Consider the following 16,256-nt stretch of genomic DNA (forward strand, 5'->3'; position numbering starts at 1 on the left):
CTTGGGAGAGTGTGGTGCTGACAACACCAAGTCAAGGGTTAAGATCCCCTTACCAGTCATCTTTAAAAAAATAAATAAATAAAAAAGCTATTAGAACCAATATGTGAGTTTAGCAGGGTTATAGGATACAAGACTAATACACAAAAATCAATTATATTTCTATATATACTAGCAATAAACAACTGGAAATAGTAATAAAACAATACCATTTACAACAGCATCAAAAATATAATTAGATGTAAACTTAACAAAAAAATGTACAAAACCTATAACTCAACACCACAAAACACAAAGGCCTAAATAAATAGAGACATATAATGTTTTCATGTAACAAATTGGTCAATATCAGAAGAGACTAATGGGGAGTCGAGAATAGAAGAAAGAGAATTTAGTTAATAATTTATATTATATAACAACAATAACAAAATTGAAAAGTTATAAATTCAAACTTTATGAATTGTAACCCTATAACCTCTGAAAATTGAAAGAGAATTGTTTGCAGGAGATACTCTGAATTGAGAGACAACACAGAAGAAGGCACCAAGAAGAAAATGAGAAAATAAAATAAATAAAATGTAAAATTTGCCTTTGTAAAACGAGACAACGAATATAAGAGTAAGGAGGGCAGCAATGGAGGTTTACATGGAGACATAATAGAAGACTCTGAAACAAAATGAGACCCTGTTGGAATCAGCCTTGCAATAAAAGGGTGCAAAGTTTTCAAAATGGCTGTGAAAAAACTTTAAAGCATTCAAGACTGGCTTTAGAGTAGCAATACTATATGAATATTTTAAAAGAATAAGAAAAGGAGATTTGCAATCTAAAGGTTGTTACCATCTAAAAAGAGCAACTGAGGTCAAAATTATAGCTATTAGTATATGAAATCTAGGTTCTAGAACAAGTTCTTAGTATTAAAAATCAAGTGGATTTTTAAGATTTCATTAGATAGGTTAGTGGTTTACTTGCGCTAACAACATTCAATTACTATCATCAAAAAATAAATTTGAATGCAGACATTGTCATTGTCATCCCTCATTATCAAATTTTCAACTTGAATAAGCATGCCAAATTGGATTTTGAGAGCCTTTAAGCCAGTTTAACTTTTGCTAGATTATTTTATTTCTACATAAAGTGAACATGTCCATAAAGGAATCTGGATACACAAAACAACAGATTTCATAAAAATATCTTAAACCCTTTGCACACTAGTGAATTTTAAAATAACACATCTTCATATTCATTCTGTTATGGACAACAGTAATTAATACAAACATCAAAAGCAATCATTGTAGGAATACTAGTCATTTTACACAGATTGGCAAATTATCAAGTACCTGCTGGTTAATTTTCAAACATATGGGAGCCCTGTGGTAATACACATTAAATTGATTCTCTTCCACAAACATAATGAAAAGCAAATTATTAATCTTCCCTAAAATAAATAACTCACTCATATTTTTGGCAAGGTACAACTTAAACATGGTCTTTCACAAAGAAACTAAAACCTTTAGTAAAACGTTATATTTACACGATCATAAAGTTATAGATCACTGTTCATTCTACAGTGTGCAATACAGTTGTTATTACCACATGTGTAATACAGTTTTTATTACTATATATATAAGTTGCTAAACTTTTATTTCTTTAAAACTAGTTAGATACACAAATGTATATATAATTCATGCATTCTCACCAAAAAAAGTTCTTTCATTAAATAACAAACATTAATATACAAATCATGGGTATTTCAAATCAACCAGACAACAACTGAAAAATGAGTAATTTTTAATCAATTTAACTTTTCTGTGTTTCACAAAATATATGGTTGGTTGCCTTACAGTGTTGTCATTATATATAAAATTTAAAAGTATTTTTTTAAAAACTATTTTAAAAGTTATAAGATTTGTGTACATTTCATTGGTAGTTAGCTTTATGTGTCTATAAATTATTAGTTATCTAGTCTTCAAAAATCTAATGCTGCTTTTTTTTGGAAGAAAAATGGAAAAAATCTGCCATAATAAGTAACATTTAGATTTCTTATTGACTTTATTACATAAATCCTGATTATCTGATATCAACTACCACCTAGCCTCAAAATCATCATAAATTATGTTAGTCATTAGTCATGAAAGAACAAAGTAATCTAAATTAGAATTAAATATCCTCAAATAAAATAAATAATCTATCATATTCAATAGTCTGACATGGAAATCTACACAAAATAATGGTATCTGCTAAAGCAGTGAACTTCCATGCTTCAATCACTCTCCAAAAGAAACTGCAGGTTAACATAGTCTGTTATACTCCAGAATGAGATCTTCCCCTAGAGATCTACCACACTGAAAAAAAAAGAATCCAAGAAATAATAGTAAAAGGAATACGTTAATTTAAAAGAACTTTATAAAGTATCTATCAGAAAATACTAAGCTTCTGTGACTTAAAAAAAAAAAATCTATTAGCCCATATTAACAAAAGTAATATTGTGTACCACACACTAAATACGGGAATATTCTTCCTGAAATATGTTAATTGTCATGTTTAAAAATATACGTGCAGGGTTTAGCAAAAAACATGAATACATTACAAAAGTGTTCTCTTCCATCCTCACTTTATATAAATCTGGAGCCATTCTAAAGTTGAATATATAAAGATATGCTATACTGTTGACTACAGAATACTACAAAGTTTTATTGCCATTTAAACAAAGAAGCTATAACAGTTAAATGAGCTCAAGAAATAGGATTCAGTGTCACGAGGTGCCAGCTGTAAAGAGTTATGGCTAATTGAATATGGAACTCCTGCTTAATCAGATAACTGCTCTGCTATTTCCAAATGAAATGCCATTTCCATACTGTCTGAAAATGGCCCATTTTATTGGTAACCAGAGAAAACAATATAAACTGTAAATAACATTAAGTGCTCTGTTTACCCATTCCAGGCACCGAAGTAGCAGGAGATCCAAGACGTCTTGGTAACACATTTGATGGTACGGCTGGAGTAACAGTTCTTTCTGGGGGTCCACCAGGGGCTGAAGTGTCCTTTGTTGGCCCAGGAGATACTGGAACTTGCGGAGGAGGGCCCTGGTTAGAGCTTGCTGGCGTTGGAGAAAGATTTCTTTGAGCTACAGTTCGCTGACGTATCTCTGAGAAGAATAAATATATACTAGATTTAATATCCAAAGTACCATGTTAGTCAATATCACAAATGACTTACATTTATTAAAATTTTGTGCAACAAAAGGCATCGTAGGATTAAAACTGTTTGTAATAAGAAATCTATAAATTGTAGCACTGAAAACAGAGTATCCATTTCTGAACCTATAATTCGACTACACAATTATACAACAAGCCTTGATCTAAGTCTGTCTGCTGATATCACTTTTCAAAATAAATTCAATAAAATAAAATCACCCAATTACAAGTGAAGTCTTCTTGCAATAAACTTTCCTAATTTTGATAAAGGAAACATTTATCAGAACTAGTGAAAATTCCAAATTGCAAATTTCTTTTTCAAGATTAAAAAAAATGGATAATTTTAAGCATTAAGTGAATAAGTATGTTCTGAAATTATTAAATAATTTATGAAGTAATTAATTTAAGCAGTCATAGAAATGCTGAAAAAGTATTCTTTACTTCTAGGTACTATCCCATTCTCCTTTATGGATATTACTATCTCTTTGGTAAATTTCTTTTTGCCAAAACATTTAGTAAAGGAAAACTTCCACTCTGCATAAACAATGTTTCATCATAAATAAATCTTAGCTTTTAATTGCAGAAATTACAAGATTCTCTGTAACAGGAGTTGCCAAATGTGCCAAATCAAGGCTGCTGCCTGTTTTTGTGGTTTTATTGGAACACAGTCCTGCTCTTTTGTTTACATATTGTCTATAGCTGCTTTCAAAGAGTTGAGTACTTGCAAGAGAGACCATATGGCTCTCAAAGCCATTTACCATATTTACTATCTGGCCCTTTACAGAAAACTTTTCATGACTCCTACTCGATAATATAAAATTAAATTCTATCATTTCCCATTCCCACCAATATCTTACTTCAATGTTAGTGGTTAGATCTCAAATTTAAAAGCCCTTATAACATCTTAATTCTACATTACCACAAATCCTGAATTAGTGGGCTGAAACTAAAGAAGTTATATTTTAATTGGCATGAATACTAAAAATGCATACTTCCAGAAGCAAAATACTTGGACTCTATTTGACAATTAAAGATTTTCATGACAAGTTCATTGCAATTCAAAGTACAGCTCTAGTGTCAGATCTCAGTTTACCACAATCTACTCCACTAGCTAAAATACCATGCTCTGTCGTCAGAAAGGTTTGGTGGAGTCCTGGCTCTGGCTACATGACCTCAGATGGGTTACTTAACTTCAATAAACCTTTTTTGCTTTATCTGTAAAATTAGGATAATAATATTTTTAACTTATAGAATTGTTATGAGGATTAAATAAGATTAATTTAATCTTATTTAATCTGTAAATTAATAGCTCATATTTACTAAATATGTATTATTTCATATGACCGTGTTTTCACACAAAGTATTTTCAAAAGATTTTAGCTGTAATTACTGGAACCAACTAATTTTTCTCTTGGCTCATAATTCAGTTTCTAACCAAGCCACTGCAGTAATACATTACAAGTACACAATCACAATATCAATGGAAACTTCTTTATATTTTACTTTCCATGCAGTTTATACAGAAAATTTCAGATATTACCTGGACTAATCATATCCTAACATCTCCTGCAAATTAGCTGGTCACAATTATCATTTACTCACATCCCATTTACTCACCACCTTAACATAGGTAGCTACATAGTAGAAAAGCCATTAAATGCTACAAAAGGTACTAAGATCAACAAACTCATATTTACATTTGGTAACTTAAACTGTTAATTAAAAAAATAAGGCATCAAATACTGCAAATCATTTTTCAGCCAATTTTTAGGTAAAGCATAACACAAAAAATATAGCTACTATATTTGGTAAAATGTTATGAAATATTCTGGTAGTCTCAACGTAAAATATCTGAAGATTTATCTACTTTTAGCTACTTGTCATTCACAAATGTTTTGTATTAATTACCCTAAAAAGTTTCTATTACTCAACAAAGTAGTCATATTGGTTATAATGAACATTTCCTACACAAATATAAAATACAATCCTCTCAAAAAGAGTTACCAAGCATTCCACATCAATCTGGCAAAAAATCATAAGGAGTATACATAAGGTCAGTTCTCGTTCAACACCTTAGTTAATGATCAGTCATGCTCAAGAAAAATCATACTGAATAAGATGAACTGCCTCTATTGGTTTTAAATTCAAAATGAAGCAAATAGAATTAAAACGAGATTTTTTAAAAACTCCTATATTACAGTAAACAAAAAGAAGAAAAAGTTTAAAATAATGATTAAACAGTATGGTTGTGAGCAGAGATTCTGGGATCAAACTATCTTAATTTTAGCTCCACTCTGTTTACTAGTTGTATATGCAGGCTTTTCCAAGTTGATAACATCTCTCAATTCAACTTCCTCATAATGGGAATACTTACCTCTTATGGTTGTTGTAAGGATTAAATGAGAAAATCAAGGCAAAGAGCTTAGCCAGAACGCATGAAAAGTACATAATAAACAGTAGCTATTAATAACTAGAAGTAGTGTTTACTCTAAAGGTTACAATAAATCAAAAGCTCAACAATCTAGAATTTCTAAAGTAATTTTTTAAACGATACTAATTTACACATTAAATGCTTTCCTAAAGTTATTTGTGAACTTGTTCAAATGCGTAAATTCACAATTCATGTAAAAACTTTAATGTGCAACTCTATCTTGCTATTAAATAATTCCTGAGATGAATGTTCTATAATATAATCATACCAAATTCATCAGATTTTAAAATACTGATTCTTTTTATACTTGCAGAAGGTTTTGTCTTTGTTTCAGTAAGCTGCAGTAGGAAGAACACCATACAATAGTTATGGGGCCTGGATTTTCATCCAAGTTGATACCGCCAGTTCTTTATGTGAGCCACTGGGTTTCAAATTTCTTTAAATCGAGAATGTTGGCAGAACTACAAAGGCAATCCTCAGATTTTTCCCTAATACTAGTCAAAGGCTTCCTGAACTACTGTGTCCACTTCTAAGCCTCATAGGAAAAATTTTCAATAACTAGAATTTTAGTAAGGGGTTGGGGGAATCTTTAAGCCTATGAATGACTCACATATGCAGATGTAGAAACTTTTAAACTTGGTGTGAATTTGGCTTTTTCTAAGTGTGATTATGAGATGTAGTTAGCAGAAGCACAGGGATGTATCTCCAGAGGAGTTTCTATTGTCTTCAGGTCTATATTATTTGGATTTATATTAATCTGATTCCTTTAAATAATCAAAATAACAAAAACCATGCATCTGACATCTCTTCCTTTTACTTTCAAAATTTTCTAAAGTCTATATTCACTGTAATCATCCTCTTCACATCCTATTCATACCAAGCTCCTTCAAATTCAGCATCTACCCTATTTCTCTACTAAAACTGTTCTCTCAATAGGTCAATAGCTTTTTGTTATCAAAAATGACTCCATGACCTCTTTCAAAGCTTTCTGGAAACAAAAACAAAAACAAAAACTTCCCCACTTTTCACTCCTCAACCCAGCTCAATCTGGTTTTTGTTATCCTTCTTAATTATCACAGTATTACCTACCAAAGTATCATTGCTTTGTTCACCAATAAACTTATAATACCATCACTATATTATTATCATAGCTATTCTTTATCGAATCCCTATTATCTGCTAGGAACTATACTAGGTGCTTTACATGAGTTTACTAATTTTATCTAATATTTATTACAATCCTTTTGGATAACTCCTATCCCCAGTTTTCAAAAGAAGAAACCAAGGCTCAGAAGCTAAGTGACTTGCCAAAAGTTCAAAAGATTCAAATCTCAGTTTGTATGACAAAAATGCTCACATTGTCTCTATTACACAGCCTGGCAAATTCGATGGCCTCATTTTAGTCTTCTACTTACTTGACCCTTTGCAGAATCTGACAGTAGGATCCCCCCCCACCACCACCACATTTTAACTTTCTAGATACCAATCTAGTCTAGTTCTCCTTTTAGCTCTGATCATTCTTTCCGGGTTTTTTTTTTTTCCTCTGGGCTCCTCCTTCTCCATCTACTCTTAAATGTTACTGTTCCCTAGGGTTCTACCACAGGTCCTATTCTATTTTCTCTCCCTGGGCGATTTCACTCAATCTCATGGTTTCAGTAACAATCACCTGTACCTCCCAACAATTTCTAATCTGTATCTTGACCTTTTTCCTGAGCTCCACATGAGAAAAATCAACTACCTATGAACCTCACCACCTGAATGTATCCTCACTCAACAGATCCAAAAGCAAATTCATTATCGTCTACACAAATGCACTACTTCAATTCTTGCGTTCCTTCCTTATGTTGCTTAAAACATTAACATTTAACAAGTTACCCAACCCAAAAACCTAGACAATATCTAGATTTCCTCTTCCTACTTTCCGAACCTAATTACCATCAATCTATCCTAAATTATCAATCTACTCCTAAATTATCTCTTAAAACTATTGCTTTTCCTCAACTGCATTGCCACAACTTTATCTACTAGAAGCCTTCATCTCTTACCTGTATTAGATGATATCCTAATTACCTCTATGTCTCAGCCTTGCTCTTTCCAATCCATTCTCCATGTTACCAAAAAAAAAAAAAAAAAAAAGGAGGGGTTCCTTCTAAAATGCTAACTTGATCTAAAATTCAAAGCATTCAATGGCTTTCCATGTTGCATTTTAAGATAAAGTCCCAAACTCCAAAATGTTGCAAATTTTTTTATAATTTGACTCCTCCTTCACATGAGCCCTACCTTCCTTTTCCAGGGAAATGGCACCATTTGCAGTCCCTCATGGTACCAAGCTGTTTCTCTCTTCCTGTCTTTATATGTAGTGCAAACCCTTTATCTGAAGAGTACTTTCCCAACCCTGTTTTCATAGCAAGTTATTTCACAGCATATTGTTTTCATGTGCACTGTGATTCATGCCTACCTTTGCTGTGGTCCTTCGTACACAAGGATTATTTATTTATATGTATACATCGCTTTTAACCAAGAGCTAATAGCAAGGGACTGCATCTTTGTAGCCTCAGGATGTGGCAAGATAACTGGCACTTAGTATAAACTTAATAAAGGTCTACGAAACTAATGTACTTTCCTCCTACATTTCAATATTAAATTTCCACCTGCCTATTATCCAATTTACATGATGTGAAAAGCAGAATAATGGCCTCCCAAAGATGTCTTCATCCCCAGAATCTATAAATATGTTTTGCAAACTGCAAAGGGAATTAAGATTGCAGATGGAATTAAGATTGCCAATCCGCTGAACTTGTATTGCCTGCTGCATTGAGAATCTCAGCCTAACTTCAGGTGATCATACAAAAAACCTACTGTCAAGCAAACAATTTGCTTATAATATATACCATTTGCCAGCACTGAGTTGAATTTACTTTTCAGTTCAGCTTTTCACATTCTTTATAGTTCTTTACCTTAATATTTATTTTTTTTCATCCCCTTGATGATTTATTTCTGATCTGGTCTGTCTTCTAGCTGTCTCAACATTAAACAACCTCACATTGCAGTTCACCAAGGTCTCATTTGGTAAATTACGATTTTACAACATTTTAGCAAAATTCAGGAATTCTAAAAAAAAGTTTAATTTCCTTCAGCTCAACAGAATTATTAAGCAACCACTATGAGTAAAGCACTATGATACACACCACTAAAGAGGATTCAGAGTCGCATACAGGGATGGCAAGCAAAGACAAGACAAACTCACTAAATACTCTAATGCAAGAACCATTAAAAGGGAGCCAATAAAGTACTATGGAGGGTCCAAGAAGAGGGGGATTAAACTGAATGATGGGATGAAGAGACAGTTCATGGTGATGGTGGCATTTGAGATAAACACTGAAAAATGGTTAGCAATAGAAACGCTTTTATTATCTATATTACGGTGTATGTGGCAATCTTAAAATAAGATTCCAAAATTCTTTGACTTGCCTCCTAACAAATGAGGGTGGAAAATGTCTATGTGCCCTCCCCTTGAAACTATATTTTGTGACTGCTTGACCAAGAGAATATGGCTGTGCCAGTTTCCAGAACTACTTCCTGTCTCCTGGGCTGCTTAGTCTTAGAACCCAGCCACCCATGAGGAAGAAGCCCAAGAGAGACCCCAGAGAGAGATCGTGTGAAGAGGAACCAGTAGCCAGCACCAAGTAGCCAGCCACATGAATAAGCTATCCTGATAGTAGATCCTCCAGCCCCAATAAAGTACCTCAAACAGATGATGTGAGACAGAGATGAGCTGTCTCCACCAAGCCCTGACCAAACCGCAAATTTGTGAGCAAAATAAATGGCATGCTGCTTTAAGCCACTAAGTTTGGGGATGGTTTGTTACACAATAGATCATTGTAACAGTACAGATTTGACACTTAAGTAAAGAACACCCCAAAAGTGAATTTAATATTTTATAAGGTGTTTTCCAGATTCCCTTAATCAAACATATAGCCCCCAAAACAACAAAATATGAAGTATATTCCACTTGCTATGAAGATCAAAAAGGATTTATAATCTCTACTTTAATCTTCCATATTCAAGAATATTTCAAAAAGTTCATGGAAAGATTCATTATATCTTTTAATTATATTTTTCCGTGAACATTTTGAAGTACCCTTGTATGCCATGGAATACAAGTGAGTAAACCCTAAAACCTACTTAAATAAGAAGTAGTAATCCATTCACTAAAACCATTAAACTTTTCTGCATTAAAAACTGATTTCAAATTTAGCTGTAGCAGGATAAAATTGACTTTTCTTCTGTTAATTTCATTAGTAAAGATGCAGGGTTGTATACAAAGGCAAGGGCTACCTTTTAAAAAATACATATATATGAAGGTCTGTTATGGATTCATTTTTAACTATCAGATGGCATCTTCCAATAACCTGATCATTCTGTCTACTTCAGTTATTCATGCCTATGGTCATAATCTAGTCCTAGAACTTTGCCACAAACAATAACAACTCACCTCTCAAGTTTAAGCATCCCACTCTCAAGCCACACTAACCTTTCTAGCTTACAACCTCCAACCCCAAGGGGTTCTACAATCCATTAATTATTCATTATTGATGGGTCAGAAAACCTCTTTTGTAAAGGGGCAGATAGTAAACATTTTAGGCTTTGCAGACCACACAAGGTCTCTATTGCATATTCTTATTCTTCTTTGCTATTTTTTCAGAATGTATTAAAAACGTAAAACCCATTCTAAGCTGAAGAGCCATAAAAGAATAGGTCTTGGCCCACAATTGCAGACTCTTATAACTACCAACACCTTTTGGACTGTCCATCACTCATCTCGTGTCCTTATTTCCCTCATGCTCATCTTAGATTCCATAATGTATTATTATAATCACTCCCTTGCATACAATTCACCTCCTTGCCCCTTCATCACCTTACCAAATTCATTAGGCAAAACCCCGATCCTGGTTAAAACCAACCATCTGCCTACTCTGTGCCTGCACCCATGCAGGTGTACATAACTGGAAAAACACACAGTCATGTTTACAAATTCATGACCATTAATTTTAAGTGGTCTTTAGGTTATCTTGGCATTCCTACATTTCCCTAATCCATTTACTCTCTAACTCTCCTAGAGAACCATTTCATACCTTTTCCTCAAGCCCCTAAAAACATCTTTCCCAAACTCATCCTCACTAAAATAAATAAAATCAGAACACAACTCCCACCACCTACTTCTATCTGACTATGTTGTCAGTATTCCCTCATTACTAGAGATGAACTGCCACATCAAAAGCCAATTTCTCCACTTGTACAGTAGATTGCACCCCCTCTCGCCTACTCATGGGCAGTTCCAAATCAATTGTCCCTGCTCTCCCCTATATCATCAATTACTCTAAGTCTTCCGGACCATTCCCAGTAGCACACAAACAGGCAATTATTTCTTTCATACAGCATGCTCACCCACACAAACAAAATGCTTTCCAATCACCCATTCCTTTACTCCCTTTTATTCAAGAGTTCTCTCTTCTCATTGTCTCTAACTTTTCTACTCCTATCCTTTCTAATCAGGCTTTTGCCTCCATTCCTCCACCAAAACTGCTCTTTTCAAGGTCACCAAGACCTCCACATTGCTAAGATTGATGGTTAATTCTTGACCCTCAACTTACTTGGCAGCAGTATTTGTCACAGATGATCACGACCTTGAAACACTCTCCACTTATTGTCCAGACTCCACATTCTCCTGGGTATCTTATCTCACTGGCCACTTCTCAGTTTCTTTTTCTGGTTTCTCTTCATTACCCTAACGTATTAATGTTAAGGTGCCCTAGGGTGAGATCCTTTGTTCTCTTATCTTCTTCCTCCTCTGTTACATTCTTGGTGACTGCATCCAGTCTCACAGTTTTAATACCATCCACTTACTAATGACACCCAAACTTTTATCTCCAGCCCAGATATTTCCTATTTGCCAGACTCATATTCAACTGCTTTCTTAGAATCTCTAGCTAAATGTTTGTCTTATAGGTATCTCAAACCTAACATGTCCAAAATCAAACCAATTTCACTACCTCATTTCAGCCCCCTTCCAAAAAGTGTTCCTCTTGCAGTTTCCACCATCTCACTAAATGGCAACTCCATCTTTCCAGCTACTCAGACCAAAACCTTAAGGTCATTCTTGACTCCTCGTCCTCTGACTCCATATCTAATCCATCAAGAAACCTTCAAAATATATGCAGAATTTGACTATACTTAAACCACCTTAAACTAGAGGGCAGAGGATTCCATTTTTTTTAATTAAAAATTAATTTAATTAATTTTTAAAAAACACCTCCATTGTTACTAACCAAGGTCCAAGCCACTATCAATGCTTTCCTGGATTACTGCAATAGCTTCCCAATTTGTCTCCCTACTTCCATTTTTGCTCCATTTGCAGCTTCTTCTCAATATAGTAACCTTCCTTTTAAGGGATAGTTTAGATCATGTCAATCCTCTGCTCAAAACCCAAAAAAAAGTTAAAAAAAAAAAAAAACTAATTGAAAACTGAAGTTCTTACAATGGTCGACATTAAACAAGGCCCTACATGAGATGACCCCTTGTTACTTCTCTTGCTCCCTCTCCTACTATTCTCCTCCTCACTCAATCTAGTCCAGTCATACTGGTCTCCTATATTTCTAGAGCACTCCAAACATACTCTCCATTCAAGGTCTTTGCACTTATTGATCCCTCAATATGGAATGTTCTTCCCTCTACCAGATATCTACGTGGCTCATACCCTCACTTCTTTCATGTCTTTCATCAAACGTCACCTTATCAATGAGGTCTTCCTTGACAACCCTATTTAAAACTACAACCCAGCCTCACTCAAGGCTCTCCCTATCTACCATCCTTTCTTTATTTTCCTCTATCCAGCACTAATTTCTTATCTTCCACTGGCAAAGGGAGAGAAATTTTGTTGACTATTTACTACTATATCTTCAGAGCCTAAAACATTATCTGGCAGATAGCAGACATTCAGTAAATACTTATTGAAAAAAACAAATGAATAAATCAGAAATTACTGCATAAAAGTCAAATGTAGTCCTGCATACCAATTAAAACCTCAAAAAGAAATGTAAGTTTTTCACCATCCCCAAATATCTAGATGTCTTTATCCTATAAAAGCTGTTCAGGAATGTATACTGTGCCAAATTCCATTTAAATTTTTTACTTAAATTTCATCTAAATTTTTCATTAAGTCCAGATTTTATTACTATTTAATCTAATATAAATATAAAGTCTTTCTATCTCCTAGTCCCTGATTTCTACAGAACTGTAATAAATACTAAGCATCTAAGCAGCATATAATTCTATTTAACTTACATACGTACTAATATGTACTCTTATGTTCATATTCCTTCATATCAAATGATGACCCTGATTTTCTAAGATTAAGCACCCATTGATAAAAATTCCCTATAAAAAGGTTCAGGGCAAAACTGTCAAGGTCATCAAAATCAAGGAAAGTCTGAGAAAGTGTCACAGCCAAAAGAGCCTAAGAAAACAGGACAACTAAATGTAATGTAGGACATCAAGTGAAAATTAAGGAAATCTGAATAAACTATGGACTTTAGTTTACAATAATATATCAAACTGTAACAAATATGCCACACTGATATAAGATGTTAATAGGGGAAACTTGGTACAAGAGTATATGGGAACTATATATTATTTACCCAATTTTTCTGTAAATCTAAAACTGTTCTAAAAATAAAATCTATTAGAAAGGAGTGAGGGAGGTCAGGTTAGGCAGGCTAACCTGTCTAAAATATCAAAGAATACTATCCTCAAAATTTATAATCAATTTCAGCATAGTATACATCATTAACAACTCAGTAATAAAAAAAAATAAAAGAAAGATGCCTACTACATTTTTAACAGAAAGAGAAATCAAGAAAGTAAGCCCATTTAAAATAGTCACCAAAAGAATAAAATAGCTAGGAATCCATTTAACAAGGGGGTGAAAAATATCTACAACGAGAACTACAAACCACTACTGAAAGAAATTAAAGAAGCCACAAAAAGATGGAAAGACATCCCAAACTCTTGGATTGGAAGAATTAACATTGTGAAAATGTCCATACTACCCAAAGTGATCTAGATTCAATGTAATCCCCATCAAAATACCAATGACATTGTTCGCAGAAATGGAAAAAACAATCCTAACATTCATATGGAACAATTAAAGACCCTGAATAACCAAAGCAATCCTGAGCAAAAAAACAAAGCAGGAGGCATAACACTACCTGACTTTAAATTATACTACAAAGTTATAGTAACCAAAACAGCATGGTACTGGCATAAAAACAGACACTCAGACCAGTGGAACAGAATAGGGAATCAAGAAATCAACCCACAGACTTACAGCCAATTGATATTGACAAGGCAACAAAAACATACATTGGGAAAAAGACTGCCTCTTCAATAAGTGGTGCTGAGAAAATTGGATATTCATTTGTAGAAGAATGAAACTAGACTTGCACCTCTCACCATATACCAAAATCAACTCAAGATGGATTAAAGAGTTAAGTATGAGACCTGAAACTATAAAACTTCTATGGAAAAATATACAGGAAACACTTCAGGAACTAGGACTGGGCACAGACTTTATGAACAAGAGCCTAAAAGCACAAGCAACAAAAGAAATATAAACAAATGGAACTATATCAAACTAAAAAGTTTCTGCACAGCAAAGAAAACAATTTACAGAGTGAAACAACAATGTATAGAGTGGGAGAAAATATTTGCAAACTATACCTCCAACAAGGGATTCATATGCAGAATACACAAGGAACTCAAGCAATTATACAGTAAAAAAAACCAAATAATCCAATTAAAAAATGGGCAAACAAGCTGAATAGACATTTTCCTAAGGAAGATATACAAATGGCCAAAAGGCACTTTAAAAATGCTCAACATCACTAATTATCAGGGAAATGCAAATTAAAACCACATTGAGATATCACCTCACTCCAGTTAGACTGGCTATAATCAAAAAGACAGAGAATAACAAATGCTGACAAGGATATAGAGAGAAGGGAATGCTCCTAAACTGTTGGTGGGTCTATAAATTAGTACAACCACTATGGACAACAGTATGGAGGTTTCTCAAACTACAGATAGATCTATCATATGATCCAGCAATCCCACTTCCAGGTACATGCCCAATGAATAGACATCATCATGTTGAAAAGATACCTACACTCCCATGTTCATTGCATCTCTATTGAGAATAGCCAAGATATGGAACCAACCTAAATGTCCATTGACAGACAACTGGATAAGGAAAATGTGGTATACATACAACACAGAAAACTACTCTGACATAAAAAACAATGAAATTCTGCCATTTGCAGCAACATGGATGAGCTTGAAGAAAATTATGTTGAGTGAAATAAGCCAGGTGGAGAGGGGAAAATACCACATTGCCTCCCTCATAAGTGGGGCCTAAGAGAGAACAAAAGAAGGAAATAAAGAACACAGTGGTGTGTTGGATTCGCAGAGAAAGAGAGCATACCTAGGGTTGTGGAATGGGGTGGGGGGGGAGGTTGGTGATTAATTGGGTGGGGGAAACGGAATAATCACAATCTGTGGTAACTGACATGCTGATGGTATTGATCTGGCCATCACATGTGTGGCACAGTAGTGATGGTTGGCTTTGTACCCCATGAATATGCATAACCAATAAAATATAATAATAATAATAAAAATTTTAAAAAATAAAAGAAACATGCCTACTACACAAGAATCAAAGTTCTGGTTCAGCAATCATGCAAGAGAACTAGTAAAATAAAAACACCACAATTAGATTCATTGTGGAGAGCAAATCTTTTTAAGGGCCACATATGTACACCTATACTTCTTTTAGCACTTTTTTCCACTTTCTATTGTTTAAGTTCAGAAAAAGGCTAAATTCAAAAAACAAAATTAGGGAAGGAGGGAGGGAGGAAAGAAGAAAGGAAAAAAGGAAGGAAGGAGGAAGGACGGGTGAAGAAAGACTTGACTTTAAACTCACAGAAACACAGAACTTAAACAAACCAATAAATTAATGACTGAGTCACCTATAAAAATAATAGGAAACTAAAAGATATTCAACAGGATTAAATTAAAACAACAAAATCAAAGTATAATTCTCAAAAAGTAGAATAAAGTTAAGAAATAATATAAAATTTTTTTAAAGTTAAGAAAAAATTCCAAAAAGCAATTAATTACTACCTACCTAGAAGAGTAAGGTATACTAGAATAGTGTACTCCAGAAAAAATATTTTTTAAATGAAAAAAATTAGATTATAAGTTTCTTAAGGTCAAAAATCATGTTATACTCATTTATCTATTCCCCATGTACCTGCACATAACAGTTATTCAATACATTTTTTTAAATGAACAATTCATTTATATTACAGCTAAATGTTTATTCTCCCTAAAAGAATATCCAAAAAAAGCAATGCTACAGGAATACAAAGTAGAGACCAGCAATGGTTTTTCTATAATTGCAACATGACATCAGAAGGAAAAAATTTATTTGGGTTGCAAAGTTTCTAAGAAAAGATAAATTTAGAATCCTAAAATAATTTATGTTTCCGAAATATTAATAAATACTTAAGAATGTTAGT

At 33.6% G+C, this 16,256-nt stretch overlaps 1 protein-coding gene across 3 annotated transcripts in view; it reads right to left on the minus strand.

The window, feature by feature from the left end:
- LNPK (lunapark, ER junction formation factor) overlaps nucleotides 1-16,256 on the minus strand; it is a 71,066-nt gene that overhangs the window by 14,183 nt on the left and 40,627 nt on the right. For all 3 annotated transcript variants that reach the window (XR_010023884.1, XM_063100426.1, XM_063100439.1), the window contains one exon: nucleotides 2,930-3,142. Coding sequence is in view for 2 of the 3 variants with exons in the window: in XM_063100426.1 (XP_062956496.1) it covers nucleotides 2,930-3,142 (213 nt within the window). In the remaining variant the exon portion in view is untranslated. The remainder of the gene's footprint in view (nucleotides 1-2,929; nucleotides 3,143-16,256) is intronic.

The sequence above is a fragment of the Cynocephalus volans genome, chromosome 1 (assembly GCF_027409185.1).
Source record: "Cynocephalus volans isolate mCynVol1 chromosome 1, mCynVol1.pri, whole genome shotgun sequence".
Classification (NCBI taxonomy): Eukaryota; Metazoa; Chordata; class Mammalia; order Dermoptera; family Cynocephalidae; genus Cynocephalus; species Cynocephalus volans.